The sequence below is a fragment of the Galeopterus variegatus genome, unplaced genomic scaffold (genome assembly GCF_000696425.1).
Source record: "Galeopterus variegatus unplaced genomic scaffold, G_variegatus-3.0.2 Scaffold4311, whole genome shotgun sequence".
Lineage (NCBI taxonomy): Eukaryota > Metazoa > Chordata > Mammalia > Dermoptera > Cynocephalidae > Galeopterus > Galeopterus variegatus.
This window is the reverse complement of record NW_007730422.1, coordinates 131,486-146,172: the sequence shown is the minus strand read 5'-3', so window position 1 is coordinate 146,172 and position 14,687 is coordinate 131,486. Positions and strand designations below refer to the sequence as shown.

At 34.7% G+C, this 14,687-nt stretch overlaps 1 protein-coding gene across 1 annotated transcript in view; it reads left to right on the top strand.

The window, feature by feature from the left end:
* Positions 1 to 14,687, top strand: part of CNTN5 (contactin 5) — a 269,147-nt gene that overhangs the window by 158,642 nt on the left and 95,818 nt on the right. The window contains exon 6 of the mRNA XM_008587234.1: positions 8,250 to 8,370. Coding sequence (XP_008585456.1) covers positions 8,250 to 8,370 — 121 coding nt within the window. The remainder of the gene's footprint in view (positions 1 to 8,249; positions 8,371 to 14,687) is intronic.

The window sequence follows — 14,687 nt, the reverse complement described above, 5'->3', positions numbered from 1 at the left end:
ATTTATAAGCATAGGTTTAGTTAAAGATAGTAAGAGTGTTCCATTATTTGACAATGGTATAATTCACAGAAAGCAAAGTGTTTATTGTCTGTCATGATTGTTAAAATCTCCTTACCTAGCAGTGTTGCCTCATTGAGCCAATATATGAGCCAGGTGTTATTTAGATTATAAAATATTATCACTGTAGAGATTCCTTGAGAAAGTTAATTCATCATACAAACACTAGAGAAAAATTTCTCATAACTTTAATGATGTGAGTTTAAATACCATTCGCCTAGAATTCTCTTAAAGAAACTGGTCTGCCATTGTACTTACAAAAATTTTAAAACTGCCAATTTCTAAGTGAAGATGAGAGTCTATGGTCCCTTCCAGCTATAGGACTGGAAAGTTGATAGGTGTCACCACCTCCATTTTTTCAAGTGTCACTAAAAAATCAGGTGTAATGTGAGCAGCTTAGATCTGACTGAGAGGTGTCAGTAAGCATTGTGTTTGCATTGGAGGTGCAAGAGAAAAGTAGAAAGAATATTTGGAGTAAAACTGCCAATTTCTAAGTGAAGATGAGAGTCTATGGTCCCTTCCAGCTATAGGACTGGAAAGTTGATAAGTGTCACCACCTCCATTTTTTCAAGTGTCACTAAAAAATCAGGTGTAATGTGAGCAGCTTAGATCTGACTGAGATGTGTCAGTAAGCATTGTGTTTGCATTGGAGGTGCAAGAGAAAAGTAGAAAGAATATTTGGAGATAATAACCCATAAATAAGGGTTAAAGATAAATAAGGATAAGCCCATGCCAAACATTCAGTATAAAATATAAAGTGGGTCACAGTATTTTCTTACATGAACCTCAAGAGAATACAATCTATTTCTGTTTTGCATGTCAGCATGCATTGAGAGAAAGACTTCAAATCAGTAAAGCCTGAAAGAGAAGGTACAGATATGAGAGTAGGAAAGGATAGGTGTTTTACAATTTACAAAAGGATGCATATCAGGTTCTTGATATTTTTCTCAAAGAGCATCATTTCCTAGTGAGGGACGAGATGGGTTGAGTCCAGCCTCAAGTGCAAGTGAAGTAAACGAGGCACAGAAAGACAAATACTGCATGACCTCATTCATATGGGGAATCTAGAAGAAGAAGAGGAAGAAGATGAAGAAGAAGAAGATGAAGATGATGAAGAAGATGGAGGAAGAAGGAAGAAGAAAGAAGGAGGAAGAGGAGGAGGAGGAGGAGAAGAAGAAGAAGAAGAAGAAGAAGAAGAAGAAGAAGAAGAAGAAGAAGAAGAAGAAGTTGTTGTTGAAGTTGTCGTTGCTCTTACAGAAGCAGACAGTACAATAATGGTCACGAGAGCCAGGAAAAGAAGGGGCAGGATGGGGAGGGGAAGTAGGGGATTAACAGAAACAGAGCTACAGGTAGACAGGAAGAGTAAATTCTGGTGTTCTAGGCTTATTAGAACTAATATTACTGTACAGTATATTTCTAAATAGCTAGAAAATAGGATCTTGACTGTAATCACCACAGAGAAAAGATAAATGTTCAGGGGATGGATGCGCTATATACCCTAAGTGACATTGTACAAAATATGCATGTATTGAAAGAACACCTTGTACTGCACAAAAGTGTACAATTAAATTTTAAAATGAAAAAGAAAAGATTAAGAAATTTGACTGTATTTTAGGAATAGGGAGTCAGTGAAGAATTTTTAGAAGAGAAATAAAATCAGTTTTAAAGAAGTACCAACCTAGCAATAATAACATATCAGACGGGTAAGCATGAAAAACAAAGAGGGGATAACAAGAGGATATAAAGAGCTAGTTTGAAAGCTACTATTAAAAACATAAGTTTAGGAGTCAATGCTCATGGAATAATTGCTGAACAATTATTCCATGAGCAGTTCCATTGCTGAAAGTGTATGAGGCACACAGAAAAAGAACATGTCTTTCCCCAGACCTGCCCAAGCACTGTGCTATGAGATAACAGATCCATCTCTCTCCACATCTCTTCAAAGCCCAGATGTACGTATGCAAAAGCCGTTCTACACTCCCTTCTTATGTTTCTTTCATCAAAGCTGGATTAGAATGAACCCTCCTTGAGTGCAGAGTCTGTGACTGTACACTGAAAGTTTAGCACAGCAGAAATGAATATCTGTTGAACAAATTTGTGATATACTGAATAAACAATAAAAGGAGTATGTTAAATAGTCTCAGTAGTCATGTAAGACAAACTTTTGTTAACAAACATAAATGGAGCTAAGAGAAGATTCGAGAAAGCATGAGGTTGATAAATTTTGTGACCTTATCTATTTCAGGCCTTTTTAAACTTAGAAGCACTAGATTAATATAGAAATGATACTGTATGCACGTAGAGACCTTTTGCATTGGTCACTTATGTTAATCTTGCATAAAGGAACACCCATTTACTTCAGCATGAGAGAAAAGGGAGTTGCCATCCATATAATCAGATAAGCGATGTCTTTCAAGACTCGGGACATAAACACACCATCTAAATCTGCATCCACTGAGATGTTAAATATCAAACTCCCCAGCCATGTATGTCTACTTGAGAAAAAAGGAGCACAATAGTGATACATATGGCATGTGGTCATTTATTCAGGGTTCTTCATATATGCAATTTTGTCATCTAGGAAATAAGTATGATTTAACACTTTGATTTTAAAATTTATTAAACTAAAATCTAATTGTAACTGGCCCTGTATATTCTTGCTTTGTATGGCTTCATAATGCTTAATCTTAATTTTAACCAAGCTAGTGGACTGAAATCCCATGAATTCATGACTTTGTGCCTATAATACTAAATGATCCATTTTGGATATCTTGCCATCCTAAGTTTATCAATGAGTCATCGATTCATTTTTCCTATTTAATCAATGTCCTCAAACAAAACTTTTTCTGCATTTTTCTTAGTACTTAAAAACACATCATTAGACTATGTGTTAGAAGTTAAAAACCAAGATTCCAGTAATGAGATGTTAAAGCCATATTTACCCATTTTGAGTCTTCAGTGAATTGTTGGATACATTTAATATCTCACCATGATAAACATAAATGATTTTTGTCAAATAGTAATTTGTCTATTTTCTTCACTAGTAACAATAGATATTTCTGTATCAGATAATATTTACAATTGTTTAATCATGCAAGTTTAATAGTAGCTATTTTCTAAAAACAGTATTAAAATCCATATCATTATTAATCCAAACCCCATTCTATGAGGGGTTAAGAAAAAACAACTATAAAAAAAGAATATATATGTATATTATTTTCTTATTATGGTAGGATACTTTAAACAAATTATCTTCTGGGAAAAAGAAATACTGTTATTAGGAAAATCTTTTAACTATCTAAGGTTTTATGTCAATAACATTAATCATATCTAATAATCCATGTCTCATAGCTGATACCCAGTTTTTCATGCGAGATAAGATTCTAAAAATTGCATCTCATAAAATTTATGTGCCATATTACTTTGCTTTACAGGGAAGAATCATTTTTAGGTACATTTGCCAGGGGCTGAGGATACTGGAGATGCTATGTGAGCCTCTGAAGAAAGTTAAACAAACCTTAAATAAGGGCACTGGAACTCCCATAGTTTCATAGGCTCCCAGCAGCCTTCTGACTGGGTTATTCAGTGTAAGTCCACCGTTTAAAGGAACACCAAGTTATCTTGTTTAAAAGATTCTTTCCCAAACATTCTCAGAGTGCTTACTGTGTACACAGCATTCTGCTATAACCTGCTGAAAAGTGCTTTAAGAGTACTTTATGGTTTTGAAGCATTTCTCAATAGTTCATGTATGTACATTGTTTCACTTAATTTCACTCAATACTCTATGAAAGATAGTGCAGGTGTTATTATTCCAATAAAATGACTTTCCCAGAGTACCAGGGGTAGGAAGGTGCTTATCCAAGGCCAGAATTCAGGCCTTATTCTGAATCCAGTAGATTTCTACTACACTGTAAGACGGAGAAAGGGAGAAGGAATACTTATATCTAAAATAAAGCTAGGAACTTATCAAAAAACTTACTATAGCTATGAAAAACGTTGATATCCAGTTTGGTGAGGGAATGAATACCAATTAAAGAAATATTCCTCTTGGCTATGATTGCAATTACAGTGCCCTTTAACAGATAACATTTATCAAACACTTACTATGTGCCAGACACTCTGCTGTAGGCTTTACTCACATTATCACATTGAAGCTCTGAGAGAAGCTCTGAGCAATAAAGTAATTTTACCAAGTAGAATATCTAATAAGTGGTGGAGCAGGATCCACACAATTTTGTGTCATTCCAGAACCTGTATATACTCTTTAAGTGTTTTTTTCTGCTGTCTTCTTCTATAGTCTTTTGCTATTTTCCTTTCTAGTTCCTTTGAGAGGAAAAAAAAAAAGAAGGAAGGGGAGATACTGTCAGCCACAAAGAAGGAAGGAAACCAGCCATTCATGCACTCATTAGCTGGCTTAATCACCATGGGCTGCACTACTGTCCAGCTCGGCCCTGGGAATGCCCATAGTAAACCTTGGGGGACATTTGCAAGAATGGGGAGTGCTAGTTCAGAGACATGGGCAAAGTGACATTGAAGCATAAACAGACGCAAAGCTAAGGAAACCCAGGGAGGGTCTAGAAAGACTGCCCTGAGGAGATGGCATTTGAATTGTGGGGAAAAGTATCTTTCCAGGCAAAGAAAAGAGATAAGAGTATCTGCAACAGAACAAACAGCAGTGCAAACAGGAAGAGTTATGGGAAGTATTCCCATGTATGTATAAATATGAGTTGGTGTTGTAGAACCAAAGAATTCAGTTGCAGAAGGTAGAATCATACTCTAAAAAGCCTTTTATGTGGAAACAAGGAAACTGGACTTTATCTTAAAGATAAGAGCCAGCAGATACTTTGAACAGCAAAATTAAACAAGCTCCCATATTTTAGGAATGTAACTGGCAGTCTTATGTTGGATAAGCAGGACACATAGTCAAAATGAAAGCTAATAAAGAACTGGAGTTGGATGGAAAGATGGTATTTTCCCATTTTATCTCAAAGTCATAAAAAGAAGTCACAATAATCTAGCACCTGCTCTAATAAAACTGTGTGACCAAGAAATGTAAATGATGCACCCATGCTGCTGCTCTCACAGAGAAGGAACATACAGCCTCTTACTTTAAAAGCCTACATGTATTCATTCATTCAGCAGTACTTATTGAGCTCCCACTATGTGGCATGCGCTGTGCTAAGTGTTGGAGCACTGGTTGTGGGGAAGTTCGTTTGAAGCAACAGATAACATGAATTGTTCATAAAGCAAAAGAAAGCAGAAAACAAACCAAAAACAGAACACAAAGCAACTGTCAAAGAAAATAAGAGAAGAGAGAGTAACTCCTAAGAGATAAAAAGTGAAAATGAGATTTAAGTTTAAGAAAGCAAGCATCTGCTGTAAGTAACCATTTCATTAAAAGTACACTAAATTGTGTAGATTCTCTCTCAAGAACTGCACGCTGTGGGCAGAGATGAAGTATAATGGGCTCCCACATGCATTATTCTCATTACTTCTCGTGAAAGATCAGTAAATCTACTGAAAGAGTAATTTACATTTACTGTTCACAATCCATTCATTTACTTTTAAGCTTTCCTGTTTAGGATTTTTAAAATTTAATTCAGATATAATCTAAAAGACAAGGGATGAGCCCAAAATGAGCTGATTTCAACTCCTTGAATAGTCTCGGCACTGATAGATACTCAGTAGGCTGTAGACTTTTTGCTCCTGATTGATGGTGATTGAGCTGTGGCCAGCTTATAGAGCACTGCACACTATCAATTGCAGGAACCAAGTAAAGGACAATATAGGAAAGATAATCTATACCTCACCTTCCTGAAGTCCTTGGGCCTCTAAGTGATTTTAACAAAGTCTCTTCTTCATTCCATTAAGCTTTCCTTTCACTGTGATTCCACAGAAAGGAAGAGGTTTGGGGACTTTTATCCAGGACAAAAAGAAATAAATTTGGAGGGAGGAAAAAAGTCTAGAAAGTGAGTCAATTATTTAATTGCAGGAATGTGATTTTATAAAATATTTTTTAAAAAACATGAGCCTGAAAATGATTTATAATCAGTATTTATTCTGTTGTTAAACTGCCACCAGTATAGTTTCTGTTTCTGAAAAAGCAAACAAGTGAATAAAAAGTACAACAAAACAAACAAAAAAATCAGGCACAGTCTTTCAGACAATGTTATTTCTAGAAAAAATCAAATCCTCCTTGGTTTTCTGGGGCCTCTCCTTGGCTTTACCATTAGACATAGGCACCATTCTGGGCCCATAGAGTGCACATTGATTCCTGATTAATTTAACTCATTACCCCATTAAAAGAGCTTCTTAGAAATCCAGGAGGAAGGAAGCTAAGGTGAGCCCATACTACACATAATAGCAAATATATAGAAGCTTATTCATACAGTATTAAATTATGTTGATTTGAAACTGAATTATGATTTTATAATATTTACAATTTGCTTTTGTTTCCCCATAAAAATCAAAGGTTTTTAAATTCCCTTTTTAGATTAAAAAGAAGTGAGCACTTAGTCTAGTGGAGATGAGAAAAGGAATTTTGCTAGAATTTGAGAGTAACAATTTATGCTAAGGAAATTAGCCTTGTAGCACATTTGCTGGACAAATACCACATTTTTTGAAATAATTGTTATGACATTTTAATACATTCTCACCGTGAAGCAATTCCTTGTAAATGATTAAACCAGACCATGTCTTAACAATTATTTCATGAAACCAAATTTTAATACCCTTAGAAGTTCATATCATAAGACTAACAGAAAGGAGAAAAACACAGAAATCAAATACCATAAAGAAATGGTCTAAAACATACTATATTGTAAAGTAATTCATTGAAAGAAACACACATCATTTGAGTGGTATAAAGCTCAAAATGACTTCATACCCTTTCTCTAAATGCTAAGAAAAAAAAAGAATCCAAAGGATTTCTAAAAATTAGTCTTGTTTCCACGATTTTTATAAAAATCCATTGGTCTATTTCAAAATAAAGACAAACAACTAAATTCTTAAATGATCATCAAGACATTGCCCTCTATGGACAAACACATCACTTTTTTTTAAAGGTAATTCATTTTCATTCCATCAAAAAATAAAAGATCTCTCATCTGGGGTGCTTCACTATGACTTTCATAAAATATTTTTTCTTGTGCCCAATTATTGTTGGAGAAAGGTTTTGAGTTCTTTGAAGATGTCATTTCAAGCTCCGTACATCTTCCATCATTGCAGGCAACTGTTCTTTGATTGCAACATGGGAGCTGGAGGGAATATTGGAGTTTTGCTATGTCATTACCTGAAAAGCATATTCCATAAGTTATTGTAAATACCAGATATTTACATGATCATAGTAAAAGAAATCTGTCTTTCCTGACAGAGTAAATAAAAGACAATATTAAGTAATGAAAGGTTTGTACCAGTCATTCTAAATTGTAGAATTATCACTGATCCCATGAACTAATACAGCTAAAAGATACTTTCCCTGTTACTGATTGATTTCCTTAACTGCATTTGTTCTTCAACTATTTTCTAATCATCTTGCTCCCAAAAAGAATCAGATGTTTCGATCCTCCTTTGTGTTTTGTAACTGCATTGATTAACAAAGATTCATGCTGACCCTGCTTCCAGATGGTGGTGGTTACAGGAGGCGTATACCTTTGTTAAGTAAAGACATGTGGCTTTGGGACCAGCAATCTTTCACCTAAGCACTGTCTCATTCTGTGGCCCACCGTGTACTTACAAAAGGAATCATTCAATAAAGTCACCTAAGATAATCTTTTGACTGCTGTCTTTTCATAATTAATTTCCCATAAGTTACTGTTCCTTTCAATACTATTTTCTTGCCACAGAAACAGCCCTGTGTCTGAATATCAAAGCAATAATTTTTGCTCATTGATTCTTTTTACTATATTTTAAAGATATAAACTTGTTTGTGCATATTTAAATATTTCTTAAATATCTCAGCTGCTAAATCACAATATGCAATTTTGAATGTTTGAACCCTTTATTGGCAATTGTTAAAAACATAAATTCCATGTGTTCCTTAAAATAGGGCATGTTTGATTTTTGAATTGTTGTCATATAAATTGTAAGGCCAAAATTGGGCCCTTTGACTGAATATGCAAATTTCCCCCTTAAACCACCTTGAACTAGGCAGATTTGCAACATTTTAAACTGGCACTTCATCCCTCTTTCAGCAAGCATCCTCTGCAGATTTAATGATCAGGAACATCCTTCTGATGCATGCTGGGAGATATGGCTGCAGGGTACAGACCACAGCAGACAGTGTGTCAGATGAGGCAGAACTTCTTGTTAGGGGTGAGTATGCTAATAGTGCAGTCTGAAGACATGATCACCATAAATTATCATACAAAGGAATTTAAATGCATGGACTTTGAGCACATCAGTACTGTGCATTTTACTTTCAATTTTACAATATATGTCATTTTTGCTTAACCTTTTGCCTTTGAAAAGATTACATGGAAAACTGCTCCTTAGTAACAGACAAAACCTACATTTCCAACTTCAGAGTCCTAAACACCTTTAGTAATAAGTGGTCACTAGGTGTTTAACCAACTTAATGCCAAGCAGAAATTCTAAATAGTTGAACTACTAAGACACTTGGACTACAGAGATAAATTTGTTTGTGTGTATATGTGTTTTTCAAATGCAAAGCTGGTAGAATTCCCAGGCATTTTCCTTTTTGTCCACTAACTTCTAAATTCTACTTCTAAAAATGGAAAAACTGCAGAAGTAAGATGGTGACATTTGCAATTGTCAAGTGACAGGGATTTTTTAACAGCCTGAAAATGTCAACACACAGCCTCTTTGTGCAGAAATGACAGTTAAGTGTATTCCAATTATGAGCCAGGTCACCAAATTCTGCAATCCTATGAAGCTACATGTTATTTAAATTGAGCAAATGACTCCAGCACCCACCTCCTAGACGAGAGCATAGTATTCCCCAATATGGGAAATGCAGATCTTAATATGCATTATTTTCCTTCCTTTTTTCCTTTTTTTTTCCTTTCTTCCTTCTTTTCTTTTTTCTTTCTTCCTTGCCTCTTTTCTTTTCTCTTTCTTCCTTCCTGCCTTCTTTTTTATTTTTTAGTTTTTCATTGAAGTACAGTATACCTACAGACATTTTCACAAATCATAAGTGTACAGATGCATGACTCAATGAATAATGACAAAGTGAATACTCTGTGTTACTAGCATTCAAGGCAAGAACTAGAACATTACCAGAATTCCACTTCTGCCTTTCCCTTCTTAATCGTGTGCAATTGCATGTTGAATGGTATGAGTATTATATGCTTAGACCCCTTGTATGTGTCTACAGATAAAAATTTCATCATCTATAGTGAGAAGTTATATTTTAGATCAACTGGTTTTTTACCTATCAGAAGTGTTTTACAATTATACTTATTAAGAATTTATTAATATTATAAAAATCTTAAACAGTAAACATAAGGCACATAGTGAGCTTCATCATCTCTTTGTTTTAGTTGCATATATCACCAAATGTTTATGGATTTTGGGTAGTGCATCCATCATTGGTTCAAGTACAATGTTGTTTTAAAAGAAGTGTATGTCTGAGTGTGTGGCAGCTTGTTCAATTTTTGTGTGTCTTTCTGTTCGAAGGCTATTTGATCTTTTCTCCAAATTTATATTAAGAATGTGTATCTGTATTACTTTAGTATAAGACACCCACTTTTTAAAGTGCTCATTCTTTCAATACATTCCATTTTATTTAGCTGAAAATTTCCGTTTGTGCCTTCTAAAGTAACACAGGTCATGAAATGCAAACCCTACACTGCAGTCAAATTTATAGAAAATTGCTTTTCTTCTCTCGCTATGATCTGCTTTAGATTATGTGTATTTATTGTATGCACTTGCCTAGTAATTTAGAATGATGCTCCTAAAATTGGAGCTTTCCAAATGAATACCACATTTTAGAGGGTGATAACAAGAAACCAGGTATTTTTACAGGGCTATAAGGGGCAAATTTAAGTGGCAAACTAACATTCTGCTTTGTAAGTAAAATTAAACTCAACAGGGTTTAGAACATAATTCAGGTTCAGCTTTCATGTTCTGCTCTTTTAGCCTTTGGCTTTATGCCTAGGAGATGGTAAAATGCATAAATTTTGGAATTATACCCAATAGCAATTTCAAACAGGTTGCTATTGTCTGAATATTCATGTAACATTCAGCTCAAGCTTTCACTAGAAATGAGTTTGATCAAGTCGCCAAATTTCTGTTACATATTTGCATTACTTTTATAAAATTAGTAAAAATAGTTTGCCTCTTCTGCCTGGTGAGTCTTAGATAGATTTTAAAACTGAACTAAGGATTCAGATCCTTCTTGTTTTCTTCTTCTTATGCTCTAAATTAACAGTTTCTGGTAATTAAAGGAATTTTGATGCTTGAATATTTCTGTTTGTAATGTGGGCATGTAAAATAAAATTCAAAATAGTTTTAATCTACCAATCTCCTTTCTCCCATTTCTCCATTCATTGGTTTGTAAATTCAGAGTATTCTAATAATGTAGGTCACAAGATCAACACTGAACATTCTAGTTTGATCTTTTCTGACAGTGGCTACAATTCTGGCAGCAGAATTCTTTAAGCACAGTTATTTAAGACAATTCTGCCACCCATCTTTTTGTAGAATACCATCATTGCATTGTCTAAACAGTTCACTTTGCTCAATGCTGACCATGAGGAGCACACTTGGGTGGCAAGGAATATGTTCTTGTGATTCTATTTAAGAGGAAATTTAGGAGGAAAAAATCCACATTTTCCTAGATTGATGGAAGCTACATCTTTATTGTCTTCTTTCCCATTAGAGATAGTATATAAAATTCTTTCGTGCATCTTACCAAACTGCATTTCTCATCTGGCTCCACAAGCACCCCAAATTGGAGTTCAGGTACGTTACCCCTTGATCTCAACATTGCCTGTTCAGAATCTGCGTATTCCTGATGAGCAATGCTCCTTGCCACTTTCCCCATCCACTATTTTGAGGACTATCTTTCCAATGAATGCTCGTTTGCACCTTTGTGAATTTCAGCGCTATTATTCACCTCTATTCTACCGTTGTCAGCATTCTCCAAAAATTGAATTTTCCATAAATAACCATCTGAAGCATAAAAGCACTTGCTCTCACAAATTTAACATTAGTGAATCAGCATTATCAAAGCACCATGCGTAATCTGGAGAACCATAACAGAAGCAATGAATATGTAAGAAGAAATTATTTGACTGGAGTATAAAAGAAAACTAAAGCCACACTTAGGCATCTGTACACGGTTTTAGTCACATCGGTGTGCTGTAACAACAATGGAAAAAGCAAGGCTAGACAATGCTATAGGGAACCTCTTTAAAGACAGATAGAACTCTATTTCCCACGCTGTCTAGGGAAAGGGAGATGAATCAGTAAGAGAGAATCTCACTGAGGGGGATACACAAATTGTAAAGAACTGACACTCCCAAGCAATCTGAAAAGTGTTCAAACACAATATAAAAGACTCCAGAGAAAAGAGTATTAGTTATTTTATTTTATTTTATTTTATTTTGTGGAAATCAATGTTAGAAATGTTCCCAAAGCAAATATAAGGGTAGGAAACTGTTATGGTCTAAAGAATAAAATGGGCTTAGCTAAGCTCGGGTAACAGGGAGCCAGGGCAGGAGCCCTGTCTATCCTGGCCTGAGGCAGAGGAAACAGTAGCAAAATCACTTTTTTATACAATGTCTTTATTTGTGTTACTCCTCTTCTTATTGCAAAACAGTAGGTCAAGGAACTCTGGGAACAAAGAAAAATCATTAATCTATTGGTTACTTCTGAATACACAGCCTTTCCCCAAACTTGGACAACGATTTTCATTGCCTGAATTACAACTTACTAGATGGATGCAAAATGTATTTAATTGAATTTGAGACAAATGAATTCACCTCAGGATGAAACTTACTAGGAGACATCTAATGGCTTTTAACCATCCACCCCCAACCCCCACCCCATCACTTCTTATTCCTAACACAGAGTTCAACCTGTCTTTAAATCTAACTTCCTTTACCTTTCCCATCAATTCAGTTTCACTTATGCTTTCCAAGAATAATTTTTTTCCTTGAATATTTTACCTTTAATCTCTCCCAACCTACTTAGTCACTTTTCACTGTAAAACTAAAACAATTAAAAGTTTGCCTGTTTTGTCAGTGAAATAAGTCAACAGGTATTTGTTTATAATTTGCCATCCATTTGTTTATTCACCCATTCATTCAGCACCTGCTCTGTATCAGGCACTGAGGTCAGCGCTCAGAATGGAAAGGTCTCGCCCTCTGTGAGGCTCTGCCTCCACTCGTCCTATAGTATAAGGCACCTTTGGAATTGGGATGAGACATACCAAAGATGTCCCCATAGGTAACTTTCAGGCTCAGAGGGAAAACAGTGAAAGACTAGGAAAAAACATAAGCATAGCTATGGGACTAGATACATAATTTGTAGAGCCCAGTGCAAAATGAAAATGCAGTACCCTTTGTGGAAAATTTTTAAGAATTTCTAGACAGTGACAATAAGGCGTTAATTTAAGCAGAGGCACCTTAGAAGCTCAGAACTGCACAAATTGCCCACCCATGAAGCCAGCCTTCATTATGAATAAATTAGGTATTAATCTATAGAAACAAAAGGATGTTAGCAAAAGGAGGGGGGATAAATTTACAACAAAGTAGTCTAAAGTTTTCTCATCTATAAAATTATAATATCAGAGCCTACACCAGAGGTTTTATCAGCTTTTTACACAAAGAAATCTCTTTTATTATTTTACTCCATTAGTCATAAGTTTTGAAAGATTTTGTTTATTGTGTTGAAGTAATCACTAATTTATATTTTTATTTTAAATCCAACCAAAGCCTTCTTTCATCATAATGTAGATGACACTACCAAACTAGAAAATTTAATTTCAGCCAACATCAAAGAGATTTTACCTTTTAGCTAGTTGTGAAGTGTATTTTTTCTCAAATAGTTCAAAATAACCTAAAAATGCCAGTTTCTACCTGGATGGAAACCAATTTAGAAATCTCTGATTAATTACTCTCCAAATCAGTCCAACCTCTAATTATTACTGATTCTCACTAGCTAGAGAGGAAAGTTTGAGAATTTTCTGCCTTTTGCCCTTGGACAGATGCAAGTACTATCACTTTCCCAAATACAAAGGACAACTAAAGCTTAGTGAAAACCTTGAACATATTTCTAATATATTGTTAATTGACTTGAGAATTAAAGCAGTATTAATGTGATGTATCTCCCCATCTCTCACTGCACTACCCTTGTGATTCCATGAAGATTCTATATTGATATAAATATCTATTTTTAGCATCTGGCCACTTCTGAAAGTTTTTAAGCTTTATAACACAAGTTATATACTTCTCTTCTCTTTGGAAGAGAGTTTGCATAGTTTTCTTTCCCACTATTGATCTAATATGCAAGGAGCTTATTATACTTGGAGACTGCACAAGCTTTCATATCATGGGATAATGACTTGGACTCAAAAGAGTCTCACATGAAAAAGAAAAAAAGCTGGTAGTTATGAATAGCAAATCTGGGTTTGCCAATATGCTGGTATTTAGAGACCAAAAGACAATGACAAATATTTTCAGTGTAATTTTAATCATAGTTAATACTAATTAATAGCAAATGCATTTGCAAAAAGTAATGTTTTAGAGCAGAATAGAAGTTATTCAATTAATATAACTGTTTCTATAATATTAAAAGAAAACTTTAAGAATAGAGATAGAAAATGTTCTCCCACTTGAAGAAAATCTAATTTCATTTATGCTATGCAATTCTTATTCAAATATCCTGCACCATTAGATCACTAGTATCACTAGTGATTTGATCACTAGTATTATATAAGATTATTTAAATAGCTTATGCCAATCACTTGCTTTTCTAGTTTTGCCTTTTTCTACATAAACTAGTTTGATTGACACCTATAAAATTTCTTTTACACAGAACAGCAGTTTAGCTTCTTTTCTCTTATACTTTTCATATGATTGCTTGCTAATCTGTAGAACTCTTTACCAACTGACTAAAATGTAACAATTTTTTTGTCAGTCAGGTGTTTGGATTCTCAGCACCCCTATTTCTTTGGCTCACTTGAAGTAATGATTGACTGAAGTGACCCGCCTGGCCAAAATGATTGAAGCAGTTTGCATGCATATACCTATAAATCTGCAAATAAAAAGCAAGCAAACAAATGAATTGTCATTGTCTACAGACAATCAATGGATGGAGACTAAATTTCTTGCATTTTATTCACTCAACAAATATTGAATACTAGACAGAAGCCACACTGTCTTTTAGACACAAATATTTCTGTCAACTGACTGACACTTTCTCAGGTTTTCTGATGGAAGCATTTTGCTATTTGAAACAAATACTCTGACTTTGCTCTTCCATTTGGAAAAAAATCTAATTATCTGGGTTTATATCATACACATTTTGAGTCACAAATTTTAAGGTGATTATATTCACTCGTATTTTGTCTTACAGATTTAACCTATTTTTCTTACACACTCATCCTAATATAAAAATACTCTCACTTGGGCCGGCCCGGTGGCGCACTGGATAGTGCGCCGCTT